General features: G+C 36.7%; 1 protein-coding gene across 1 annotated transcript in view; it reads left to right on the top strand.

Annotated features, from left to right (window-relative positions):
* The first annotated feature begins 3370 nt into the window (after window positions 1-3370).
* The window catches only part of LOC145673210 (uncharacterized), a 40044-nt gene continuing 28791 nt past the window's right edge, over window positions 3371-14623 (top strand). Inside the window, exon 1 of the mRNA XM_081742696.1 lies at window positions 3371-3527. Coding sequence (XP_081598822.1) covers window positions 3473-3527 — 55 coding nt within the window. The 5' untranslated portion in view covers window positions 3371-3472. The remainder of the gene's footprint in view (window positions 3528-14623) is intronic.

Here is a 14623-nt window from a genome sequence, read left to right as displayed (position 1 = left end):
GAGAAATGATAAACTTTGGTTAAGTTTGAAACACTGTTAAATATTATGTAATTGGGAAAATTTGTAGTTACAACTATCAAAAGCGAATGAAAACATTCACAGGTCTGCGAAATGAAACGAGTTTCCGGATACCCTGCATATATTTGCTGATTCTTATTGATTTCGACGCGCTGAAACCGAAAATTACCTCCATTGCCCTGCATCACGCCAGGTTTTCAGTCAAATGAATAATTCCCTTTAAAATCCGTATTTTTTTTTTCGTGTTTTTGTGTAAGTTTTTACTGAGGGACGTATTATCCCTCCCCTATTTGGTTTAATCGTCCAAGACCACACCTTTAACAAATGTACCAATGTTTTTGGTCAGATGTACGTACCTTTGGGAAATTATGGACCGAAAACTGGGAAAATGCCCTTTTCTTAAAAAAAAAAAAAAAAGTGGGTTAGCAACCTTGCGTAGTAAAATTATAATTTATACTCAAAAATAACTTTTTAATACTGGTAACATAATTTGCAAATTTGGTCAGGGTCGGATAAAACTGAAGTGGGGAAAAAATTATATTACGTGAAATTAGGGACGTCGCCAGGGCTGCCAATGTGAAACTCTATTAATCTTTTGAAATCCCTATCCGGCGTCTCTAGGATAATAATAATGCTTTTTTTAAAAAAAAAAAGAAAGAAAAGAAAGGAAAACGTGATGGGCAAATTCTGACTATTTTCAGACCCAACGCCCCAAACACTATAAGAAACGACCAAATGTTCCGGGCATCATTTTGGTCGCAGAACTGTGTTTTTCCTTAGATTTTCCACAAATAAATCACTTTAAGCAGTATAACAATCTCTATCCATGTTTTTAACACTCGGAACGAAATAACTTAGATATTTAAAAAAAATAAATAAATTGTAAATAATAATAATAAACTTATTTTCAACGTTTCAACTTCAATTATAAATATGTTTCATAATAGATCAAGAATGCTAATCGGTCTGATGATTATTTCAACAACCGTCTGCTCAGCATGCAGCACTGTTAAATTGGACTGCTGGCCGGTCGCATCAAATTTGCTCCAGTCCAGTGATGCCAGTTGAAGGGAAATTTCCCTTGGCGCAGGGAAATTTTGAGTAAATTTTGGAGAAAAGGGAAAAAGGGAAATTGCTTGTAATCTCTCAATATTGCAGGGAAATTTGAACCTCTCTTCAATCATTTATAGATTGAACATATTTACGTATCTGATTAATCTCATTAAAATTAAGTATAAATTCAACATCTTATTTGTTCCAAACATAATCCGTTGAACATATTTCACATAAATTCTCACAAGTTATCTTGCTTTGCATTCGTTAATATTTATCAACATTACACGTCGATCAACATATTCAGTTAAATTCGAAACATTACAACAATGCTTATTTAAAATCTTTTATCAAAATTAATCTTCCGATTGTTGAATTAAATGCAATGCAATAAGATGAAATATTTCTCAATTAAATTATCACTCCAACTATTGTAAGTTTGGTTTTCCCAATCAGAAGATGTTTTTCCCAACCAGAAATTTGATTGTGAAGAGGATTAATCGATGTAAGAGAAGAAAATCTGTGTGTCGTGAATGTAAATATGTATATATGGGCGAATACTGGGTCATTAGTGTATATGGGTTTGTGTAACTTTACAAATTTTCTGGTGACTGTGCGCACAGAATTATTAATTCTTAAGAATTCCGCATTTCTAAACTTTGTATTGTGCTTACGAACATTCCTCGTGTACAGCCAAAGACAGTAGCAACTAGAGTTTTCTTTGTAACGGTTCGTATTCGTTTCAGTAAATATGGGAGTGCTGTTCTTAAGTAAGTACATACCAAATATATACTTAATATTTTCTTTGTACCTTAGGTTACATTAATATTAAAATCTATCATGGTGTCTAGGATAAAAATTAAATTTACATAATATTTATTTTACATTTTTTATGATTTCTTTAGGTTGTCCGTCCTGACAGAGGTATTTATAAGGTTTTTCCTCAGTCACACCAGGCAAATGCACAGATTGCACCTTTAACATAGGTCCTGGCCTACAACTTTTCCATATCCTTTCCCCTCCTCTATCGCGACGCCTTAGATACCTAAACAACAAATCAAGTTCAAATTCTGCGTAAGCTCAAAGGAAGGTTGTCAGGTATCTGCTTCTATGTGGTTATAAGATTGGGGTGAGGGGGTGGAAGCGAAAACGATTAAAAATACGTTTACTAAGTACTTGAACGGTTTGGATGAAGGGAAATTTTGTCCGGAAAAGGGAAATTCTGAAGCTTGTGAAGGGAAAACGGCTCTGAAGGAATTGGCATCACTGCTCCAGTCACTTGATAGACAAATGCGTTCGCGGGTCTGTTATCGTTCCTGTGATGGGCTGCTTTCTTCGGTAGCAAAAGAATTAATCCCGGAACTTTATTGCCGCGCTATGTATTTTTTTCAATTCAAATCTTTGTAGGTTACCCTACCCTTTCTCTCGCCAAACTTCGGGTGAAATCTTCGTGTGTGAAGAATCTCGTTAATCTAATCTCCAAACAGGAGTAAAAGTGAGGGGAAACGTGGGGGCAGGTTGTTCTCTCATTTGCAAAAAAAAATTAATAAATTACATACAATGGCAAAAATTAGCAAGGGGGACGGCGTAATGTCATGCGTCCCCGCCTTTTCATATCTACTTTTACCCCTGTCCCGAAACAAAGGGAACGCTACGCCGCGATTTCGATCCATTCGCGTGTGAACGCATGCTTCGGTTTACCAGTTTAAAGCTTAAAAATGCATCCGATTTGTAAGGGATACCAAATAAACAATGATAAGCCAGTCAATGTATTTTGCATTTACGTACGTTTTACCGATATTTATTTATTTAATATAAATAACTGTGAAGCGGGTGTATTCATTTACTATCTCTTAATAATACTTGTAAGGTGTTTCTTAATGATTTCCCTTTACATTTAATTCTTCTGACAGATCGTAGCCAAATATAATAAACCAAGAAAAGCATTTTGGCGCCAATTACTCCCGATCGTTTATTTCATGAGTCAGTGGCTCCTTGCGTGACTCATCGCAGTGGAGTGGTGGTCTCTCTAAACGAAGGTGGGTGGAGGGTGAACCAACTTGCGTTTGTTACATAGATACCGATTATGTAGTCCACACACTCAAAGAATCCTGATGACACTTTTAATCAAATATTAGTTTTGGTGTAACGACCATAGTGATATAAGAAAAAATATTATTGATAAGATGCTGATGATAGAGAAAAAATCATATAAAGTAAATTGATGAAAATGTATAAATAAAGAAGAAACGTGTAAATCTTAATATCAAAGATACCGTCAGTTGACTTGCACACTTCAAAAACATCCTATTGTGGTATTTCTTGATTCAGTGTGCATATTTAGATATCTATGATTTAGGCATTGTTAATGGTGTAAAGAGCTTTAATAAAGTGCTGTCGTATGTCAGCGCAAAAAATTGCTGGAAGGCGGGGGAGATTAAATATGAGTGATGCAGGTAAGCATTGGATAGAGCATGTTGGTGTTTGTAAAAGATATATTCAAACAAACAATACAAAGGACAAAGTATCTCAGGTTTCTTGGAAATAGAACGCGAGAAGTGTGTGTTTAAACTAGGTTTTGTTAGTGTATTTCTTAGAAATACGGCATTGAAAAAAATGTTGCATATGTAAAACACTGAAATGACACAGACATTTGAAAACAATTGTAATACGCAGAAGAGAGAATCTGTTACCATTGTTTCATTCACTCAAGGACATACGCAATACTACGTAGAACTCGGTCGTCAGTTTCACGAAGTAGATTACATAACCATACTAAGAATTCAACACATTGTTTTTCTTTCGCGAGACAGTATTTTCGAACATATTTACAAGATATATAATGATTATATCGCACAGATTGACGAGCTGTCAGCAGAAAATTGCTTGGAAGGGTGAACTTTACAAGGTAAGAGTGCACTTTATGCCGAACATTCATTGGAACCGATTCACCTGAACCGATTCCTCGGAACAGTTCAGAGATCAGTTCCCAAAAATAATCCCATGAATCGAAGTAATCAAAAAGTAAATTCCAGACAAGTTTTGCCGACCACTTAATAAGTAATCGTAACCTAACTTCACACCAGCACATCATGACAATGATAATAGATTACGATTGCTAACCAAATGATCTAGCACACTCACCAAGAATTTACTACGTACAAGGGCTAAACGCTAAACTATTCCCTGACGCTAAAATATTCCAAGAAATCAATGCAGGTGGAACGCTATCAATTTTGAGATCTAAATGGGGGGCTCAAAACCTCCAAACCTCCCGCTCAAGTATTATAATAGCATCAAAAACAACAATAATCAAACCACTACTATAAATCTAACGTAATAAGGAAAAAATTACTGTAAAAAAAAATAAATTAACACACTACTCATTATTAATCAATCCAGCATGCCAAAAAAATTAGATACATTTCACCAACCACCCAGCAGCAGCTGGAACAACCAGTAGCAGACTATCCACTTCTGACTACGGCGCATTCGACCCACATTAAATTTACGTCTATCGAACAAACTCTCGTCCACTCCAACTGCTATTCCAGGACCTCCGATAAGGTCACTAGAATTTCTAACGATTGTTCCAAGACACACATCTTTAGAGAAACACAACCAATTCGAAAGAGTGTGCCTACTACGTTTCGAGGAAATTCCAGAACATTCGCTGATAATGGAATCATGGGCCTAATTAGTAATATTACAAAAATAAATAAATAAATAAAAATAAAAATTCTCAATGTTAATCAATCCACACAATATTCCGAAACGATATGAATTAACTTGAATATCGCAAACATATTTCAACCAAAAAAAAAAAAAAAATCTGAAACTCATTTCAGAATATCAGAAACAAAAACGAATCCAAACTGACTTAACATCACACTTCACCAACGAAACACACGTTCAACCGTAGATTCGAACATCAGTTACGAATACATAACAACCAATCATCGACTTTAACACAACCAACCAACCACAGCACAGGAGGCAACATCAGTGGCATCAATCACAAAAAAACTGACTCCATACCTGTTACAAATAACAGTGATTCCGTTCCTCCAATGCCACTTTCAGTGACAAAATCACTTGTTCGGCATAAACTGCACTCTAGCCCTCTAACCCTACTCTATCCTATTCTGTTGTACCTATTTCCCATCGTGTAGCGACCTGTCATCGTCGGGAACGGGGTGGAGCTGAGAGGGCGGCTTCATTTATTGTGCATGTATCATTCTGTCTTCTGCATTTTCGTGCATGCCCTCTCAGCCACGAATTCTGCTACCGGACTCGTTGGTGATTGGTGAGAGACTTGACGGTTACGAACAGATGTGCACCATTCCATTCTAGCCTTTGAGTCCAGTGTTTTGCGTATATTTTGTATGGAATTTTTTATTTAAAAAAATATTACAATAAAATCCGCCACATATTACTTGTTTTAAATTTGCAAGAGTTATACTTAGTTGATTTATGTTCGGCTAATCTTTCGCAGATGGCGCACCGGATTAGACCTACATGAATCTACTTCTAACATTGTATCACTATCTATTTAGGCTAATCTGCAGAGCGCGGCCTCGATTAGACCCACATGAACATGTTTTCAACGTTGTATTACTATTTATTTGTTGTTATTTTAATATACCTCATGTAGAGTTACTCTTTATTTGCATTGTTCACAATTAAATGTTAATATCAAATATTTCTTATTTTCATTCTTTCTTTGCTCTGCACTAGATGCATGTTTACCTACATTGTATTACTGCTCAAAATTAGTTAACATTCCAAATGGTAAGTGTTGCAAATTATGACTATTCAGAAATAACGAAAACTATGAATCCTTACCTTCTCGTTTTCAACCAGCACTATAAACAACACCCTTTTATAATATTATAAAAGTAAACTTTAGAGGGGGTTTGGGAGCGAATCCTTTTATAAAATACATGTCCCTAGGGGATCATTCCACGTCACTTCAGAGGCTGACCCACCTGTCCCAGAATGGAATGAAAATACATGTGCTTATGTAGTTTGTGATGCTGAATCCAAAACTGCAAACCGGTTGAAAATCGGTCAATTGGTTCTAGACTTACGGACCTTTGAACTTGAAGCTTGTAACTTGAGAAATTCGAGGGGGTGCTGATCAAGATTGAACCTTACAAAAAAAAAAAAAAAAAAAAAAAAAAAAAAAAAAAAAAAACTAGGAAACTGAAACTCCCAACTATTCCACATATTCCCTTAGTTGGTCAATGCATTTGCGAAATCTGTCCTGCATCTTTTTAACTCTTTGTAAATAGAGAAGTCTCTTGTCTGCTGCTGTAACCATTCATGTGTAGTATCAGTTGCCGCTTGAACACTCTAAAAACAGTGATCTTTGAGATGTTTTTTTGAGATTTGGGAACATATGATAATTGGATGGAGCTAGGTCAGTCGAATAAGGGGGATGAGGAAACACGAAACCCTAGGGTGGCCAATATGTCCTCTATTTTCATATGGCATGTGTGAGGAGGCATTGTCGTGCAAAATCAGAACACGTTTGGAGATCTTACTACGACGTTTGTCCTTGATGTTTTTGCACAAGTTCCTCAAGATACCACACTAATGGTTGCACCCACTGGATGATAGTCCACAAGCAGAACTCCGTCCTTATCCCAAAAGATTGTTGCCATTAGTTTCTGTGGAGACCTATGCACACGGCACTTAGAAGAACTCTGCTTCCATTCCTTAGACTATTTTCTAGTCTCGGGATCATAACAATAGATCCACGTCTCATAAAAAAAAAAAAAAAGCAAAATGTTACAAAACTGTCCGCGAAGTTCTCTCTCTTTCCTGCTTTTGTTCCTTCGTCATAAGTTTGGGGATCCACTTTGCTGCAACCTACCTCATATCTAGATCATTATGAATAATGATACCAACTCTTTCACGTGAGATGCCCAAACATGTAGCAATCCTTTTGGCTGATATATGAAAAGATGGAAAAAGCAATTAAAATAGAACTATCTAATACACAAATGACAAGAACAGAAAAACAAATTAGAACTAACCTTCAAACGCCCATTGACGCAACTGTTACGGCTTTAAACCTTAATAGCTAATTCCCTGGTTAAACTAGGATGGTAATTTTGGTATCAATGTATTCCTGAAAGATGAAGCTTTTCCTTCGACATGCATTCCGCCGTGGGACCCCCTCATTTTATAACTAAAACACTTATGAATCACACGTATATTGAACCAACAATTCGAAAGGTAAAGACATACCGAAGATACCCGAGACAGGACGTTTGGGCGCGAGGTACATAGTAAAAATCACAATTTACGACATATAAAGTAAGCTAGGCACTGAAAACTAAGCGCGAATCAAGATATATATATACATTTCCTACACTTCTATCTTTATCTCGCCTCATTTACCTTTCTATTTTCTATCTCTATCTTATTGATTCATGTAAATTAAATAGCTTAATGCGTTTGTGGCATTTGTTGCCTAACCTCGACATGGTATGATTTTTCTCTTGCTCACGATTCTTGTACTTCAACATGTTGATCTAATTTTTGTATTATATAAGGAAGCTAGGAAATGAAGGAATCAGACGAACTGTTAATAATTTTGTTAATGTTAATTAAAACATATTGATTTAATTTTTGTATTTTTAAAAATAATTACATACTTATGAATATTAAAATTTGTTTTCTTTCCTATTACGTTTGCCAAACTCTTCTCTTCCTTAAGTCCAATAAAGAACTACCAATAAAAGATTTCCGCGCACTCGAGTTGACGAAAAGATGTTAACACAGGGTGTCTAAGACATTGAGTTTAGGAACTGCAGTATGCCGTATTTCTGGTATCACTTTTTTGTCTTAACATTCCAATATAAAATCAAAACTTAACACACTTTTTTTTTTTTCGTCTCATGGTAAGCATTTAATCTGCAATAAAGAAAGTGACGAAAGGAAAAAAAAAAATTCAAAGTGAAAAATAATAGTTAAGTGGCTATATTGATCATTTAGCCACTAAAAATGTGTTTAACATTCACACTGATTGCATAACTACCGTAGTAGACCTGCTCTAAGTTCTTTAATATAATAGGCGTACTATGTATGTAATGTAGTCAATCATATCTAGTCTGCTGTACTTACCTTTGGCTTGAAAAGTTATCAAATAAAAAGCACACTTAACTTGGGTGGAAACTTAAATTTACAAAATTTAATTGTTAAGTTTTTAGAATTTTGAAATTTTAGTATTTCTAGTATGTAAAACAATATCCAGTATAATTCAAGGACTTCCACTACAGTGGACACCTTGCGATATCTTGATTCGAACTTAGTATTCAGTGCCTGATATACCGGTAACGACTTTTTAATTTAATTCGCGCCCAAACGTCTGGCGCCCAAATGGCTTCACGCTCAAACGTCCAGTGCCCAAACAGCGGGGCCCAAACGTCACATACAGAAAGATACCTCGCGATCGAGGTCGAAGTTTTAAGTCGTGGTCGCTACCTTCATGTGTAGATCTAGATGGATGAAGGGCGTACGTAGCGAAGAAGTCGCATCCTCGCTGTAAGTTTTCAGTTTGAGGAGAAACATTACTCTGACGAGTGTGAAATTATTTCGGCAGTGCTTAAAAATCACTGAAATCACATTTTAAAATTGAAAGGACCAAATAGTTTATAATTAGGGATGGACGCGAGACGAGACAAGAGAAATATCCAAGTCTCGTCTCTTGTTTCGCAAAAATATTTGAGTTTCATCTCTTGTCCACCTGTATCAGTAAATCAAAGACTTGTACCTTTTTTAAAATTTTTGTGAAGAAATATCCTCTTTTTCGAGAAATTTTCCAGTAAAAAAAAAAAAAAAAAGTACGTGTTCAGGTTTTGAGGTGGAGGGGCTATTAACATCCACCAAATGAAGTTTCGTCATTGCATTTTCATTATTCGACGATACCCGGTTGTCTTTACAAGATTTATTTACTTTATAGCAGTAACGAATTTAGAAGAAATTCTTTTTTTATTAATCTCGGATGGGGGGGGGGGGGTTGACATTTTTAAGGATAGATATGATTTACACTGGCTTTTTTCTTTAGAAATTCCGGAATTTAGGAACTTCAGCCCGAAAGCCCCCTGCTTGTAACCACCACTGTCTTATATAATAATAAGCTACAGTATAATTCTCAAATAAATATGAATAAGTTATTTGGCATCCCCATTTGAGTTGTTGTTTTCTTCCATTCTCTATTTAAAACGTGCCTATTATGATGTTTGTGCCTCTTATCCCATATTGCTGGAACATTCCTCATCAGTTCTACTAATATGTTTCATAATCAAATTTAAAGTGGAGTAAAACCTCAAGCATAGGCGCACACAATCCTCTGCATACGAAATTCTGAAAAAATGATTCTATTCAGTGCAGCGCTTCAGGGAGAACCAATGAAAACATGAGCCAGAGCGATGCTTCCGCTGAACATGGCTGTAAAAACACACTCGGTTGTTTCTCAACGCGACCACTAGTTCAGCATCGCAATCGACCTCTAGGTCGCGATGTAGCGTACATCTTCGGCATGCGCTTATCCATTTGGATCCATGGGTTTGTGCCATTATCGAGGTAGCGACCGCGAGTTAAACCTCGACCTCGATCGCGAGATATCTTCGGTATGTCTTTAGCCGAAACTTTTTTTTTTTTTTTTTGTATCATATTGTAATGTCCCACGTGATGTCTATAAACAATTCCACACACCAGTGTTTACAAACACCACCACGTGGTTTAGCAAGAGGATTCCACACACCAAAGGGATCTACTATCTGCAGACGACGGGCTTCTGGCCCCTCCCACGGAACAGGCGATATCAACTGAGCAGCACCGCCACCCAAAAATCTCTATAAATTGGCTGGACATCAGCAATTGGTACCAGTTTTCTGGTGCCCCTCCTACTGTTTGCCACGGAACATTAGGAGTAACCTAACCCCAGGGCCTCTAGTCTGCTTCGAGACTACGCCTATCCTATCTCCTGGCTTGGCCTGCTTCGGGACTCTGTCTGGGAATCCTAACCTCAGCCGCTTAGCCTGCTTAGGGGCTCTGTTGGCCACAACTATCCCTCTGCTTGCCACGGGGCATAGGGTCCTTAACTCCACTCTGCTTAGCCTGCTTCGGGGCTCTGTAGAGATCCTGTCTGCGACCTTACGGTCAAAGGCTGCCTATAACTAACGTTGCATACTTAGAGAGATTATTTGTATAGTATTTTGTGAAAATACTTTTTATAGTGGAAATTTATAATAAAAGCCGGTAGTGGGAATCGATTCCGGACGCTCTTTTTATTAACGCTCTACCTTTAAGCTATATGGGACACAGTTTTACATGGTCGAGGCTTTGAATGGCTGTTTCGATCTGAATACTCCCCTACCGGACAGTATGTTTATTAACTGGAAGTGAACTCTTTTCTCATAGGTATGTGATTTTCTTATTTGTTGTGAAATTAGTGACTCGGACTTGACTTTATTTTAGTGCATGCCTCATACTAGATCAGGAAAAAACACTTTTTCGGAAGTCGGTGCAAACATGAATCAGAATTCTCGCCGTTCTTTCAATATACCATACCTCACTATATATTCGGGACACGTTACAGAGGACCCTGATAGATTTTTTATGCTGTTTGATCATCTTGCGTTATTGCATTCTTGGAATGCAAAGAAAAAGAAAGAACTATTACCTATGTATTTACAGGATATGGCCTTAGATTTAGTGTTGCAGTTAAAAGCTCAAAGCCAATTGGATTCACTTAATTGTGAACAATTAAAAGCTTAATTAATTGACTTGAGTAGACCAAAATTACCGGCATATCTGGCTGAGTTTGAAATTTTTCAGGTTCAACAGGGCGAAAATGAATCAGTTGATGCATATTTCTTAAGGAAATTCAGAGGTATACGACATGTTCTGCCTTAGGCCACCGAGGAACAGAAAATAATTTATTTATAATTAGGATTTAAAAAAAAAAACTTTTTACAAAAGATCGCGTTAGAAACATTCACAACAGTTCAAAATTTACAGACACACACAACCTGGAAAAGGCGCATGACCTAATGAAAAAAACGTGATTATGTAGAGTTACAACAAGCAATTTATTCGCTTTGCGATCAAAATTCACCAGTCAGCAGTTTAAATTCATCGGCAGGTGCTAGCGCTTCCTTCCCCACACATCATTAAAACGAACTTATCCGTTATGTAATCCAACACCTAATTGGAATCAATACCAACAACCTGCCCCAGTATTTCCTGTACCTTCAGCACCACAGTTACAGGGTACCTCAGAAAATCAATTACCTCCAAATCCTCCCTCCCAAGTTGGTAATTCAAATCCCCCTCCCGAACCTCCTGCGCCTAGCACATCTGGTACTTCTAGCGCCAATAATTTATTGAACTTTAGTAAACTAGCTAATCAAATGGCCGAACTATCTCTTCTAGTAGCCCAAAATGCTATTAAGAATTCACAATTTAGACGCTGCGGCCGTAATAATTACAAGTCAAGAAATACAAATAATGGCAATCAAAACCAGCATAAATATGGAGAGAAAAACAATTCTAAAAAAAATAGTAAATAATCCTAGACCAGAGACAGTCAGTTTGCTTTACGTGCTATAAAAAAGGTCATTCTTTCAGCACATGTTATAAGAATAAGAACCAGGGAAACTCGTAGAGGGGTCCCAGGACAAATCCTCTCAAGAACATGTTCTGAGGGCTGAAAGTCAGAAAGTAAAGGAGCAACAAAAAGTTACAAGTACCAGCTCTAATAAACAGTTAATGACATCACTTTATACTGTGGCTCCAGTAACCGAGAGAAGAGAAAACATTAAATTTTTAAATCAAGAACATAAATTGTTAATTAATATAACAATTAACAAAGAAAAGTAAGCTTGTTGAGCCTATGGCCCAAATCTTGGATTCCTCCAAACACAAAATTGATTCCTTTTAACACTAATCTCTGAGGAATTGAGAAATCCATCGTAAATTTGTGTTATAAACCTTTAATTAAATTTAGAATTCGCTCAACAACTTTCACTACTTTCGAATTTTAGAGCACGGAGACTTTTTGCCTTTATTTGAAGACATTCTAAATCGGTTACAGGCCAAAATTGATTTGCAAAATAATACACTATCAGTATATAAGAAGCCACGGCTGCCGCCATATTCAATTGAAGTTGACGCTCAAGAAAAATTATCAACAAGCGCAATTCATTCAATAAAACAGCATAAATCGGCTGACGTATTCACCACTCGAAAGATTACCATACCAGCCAGGTCACATTTCTTTTTACCCATTAATGTCAAGAATCGGAAAATGGATAGTGAGTATTTATTATCTCTCCATTAGAGAATTTATTGAATAAGTACGGGCTACAGACTTTGCCTACTAAAGTACCTAAGAATAATTTAACACTATCCGATCCTATCAAATCCAACTAATAGGTCAGTAACACTAGTAAAAAATACACCGATCGGATATGTTGAAGAGAACGTGCAAGAAGTAGATATATAGGGTAATTACCAAACAGACGAATAAAAAGATGCATTCTATAGAACTGAACATGAAATTCAGGATAGGCTGGATAGGAGCAAATCACTTTTTGATATTAAGTTATTCGACATAAGCCCGAATTTAACGGATGAACAGAAAAGGCTGTACATAATCTACTTTTTAAATACAGGGATGTCTTTTCATATACACCAACAGACTGGTTATTTTCTTGGTTATGTACATAAAATAAGGATAGACAAAGGAGCTTCTTTCCATCAGAGGTCACCTCCCATTCCTTTGGCAGTAAGGCCACAAATTGATTTCCAAATTAAACAGCTTTTAGAAGCTAATATTATTAAAGAGACTAGTGACAGTTCCTTTTCGTCGCCACTTCTCAGTTCGGAAACCAAGTACTTCAGAATTTCGTTTACTCTTGAATCTACAGGCGTGCAATAAGTTTACAAAATATTTGAGCATTCCATTCCAGTCTACAGAAGACCTTTTACATGCACATAGAGACAAATTTTGCATCTCGACTATCGATATAAAGTCTAGCTATTTTCAGCTATTATTGCATCCTAAAAGTCAAAAATACATGACTTGCACTTCATCGTATTAGGCGTATAAATTTCAACGCTGCTTCATGTGTCATTCTACCCCAGCAACTGCGCTAACTAGCACTACGCATGCTTTTAGAGGGTTTACCACATCGTATAACAGCATTTGCAGATGACCTCGTGATGGGAAGCAAAAATTGGAAACTGCAATTATGGACTTGGAATTGCTCTTCAAAAGACTAAGAATAAGAAAACACGATTTTAGAGCAAGTCCGAATAAGACCCACCTATTATACTCGGAGTTGGATGTCTTAGGATTTACAGTTAGTGGCAAAGAAATCAAAATTTCACCCAAAATTGCCAGTAAAATACGAAATTTTAAGAAACCAACCTTTAAAAGGACCTTGAAGAGTTTTCTAGGACTCTGCTCGTATTTGAGGGCGCATACCAAAAATTTTACGGAAAAGGTGGAACCATTTCAAATTCTTTTGGACAAGAATTCAAAATTTAAGTGGACAACTCAGCATGACGAGCTATTTGAAAAACTTAAAATGGATATTATTCAGGCCCCATCTTTGTTTCATTTCGATCCATCATTGGAAATCCGAGCGTATTCCGATGCATCCTCAACCTCAGCAAGTGGAATTTTGGCATGTTATAACACTAAAACTAATCAGGAACATGTTGTTTCCTACTGTAGTCGTCGTTTTACCAAAAGCAAGCGACGGGCCTCAAAATAGAAAGAATTATGTACATTGATATATGTCCTTCGAAAATTTCGATATTTCTTACTGAATAGAAAATTTAAGTTACTTACAGACGCTAAATGCTTGGCTTCACTCAACACCCTGCTTGACAAAGTCGGGAAATTTACTCGCTACAAGATAATCTTAGCAGATTATAATTTTGAAATTCACCACATTAAAAGTTAACAGCATCCTGCAAATATTTTTAGTTGCTTAGAAGACAAGCAAGACATACAGCGGGACTAAAATCAAGAAGTTCATAAATTTTTGGACACGGAGGACGCTAAAGTCTTTGTTTCTCACTCATTGGAGCACACCTTTCAAATTGACCAGTCCATTACGTTACTCAATATAGCGGATGAACAAATGAAGAACCCTTCATTTTCAGACATCATCACTCTACAGTCCGTGCTGCGAAATATTTTTCTCTTAAAAACGGACTGTTATATATAGCTCAGAAACATCCTCAATTAGGATTGCTATATTTACTTTGTATACCAAAATCGTTGCTAAGCAAATGGTTTGATGTCATCCATAACAACCCATTGGCACCCCATTTTGGATATACTAAGACGTACCAGTCGGCACTCAGAAAATATTATTTTCCTGCCATGAAACTTACATAGCAAACAGAATAAGGACATGCAATCAGCCAAAAACTCAAGAAGTTACCAACCAAGTCGGCGGGCCAATTGCTCCATCATCCTCCTATACCTATCGCTACTTCGTGGCAGTACGATTCAATTGGA

The sequence above is a fragment of the Thermobia domestica genome, chromosome 2, assembly GCF_964235325.1.
Source record: "Thermobia domestica chromosome 2, izTheDome1.hap1.1, whole genome shotgun sequence".
NCBI classification, from domain to species: domain Eukaryota; kingdom Metazoa; phylum Arthropoda; class Insecta; order Zygentoma; family Lepismatidae; genus Thermobia; species Thermobia domestica.
This window is presented reverse-complemented; position numbering and strand designations above follow the sequence as displayed.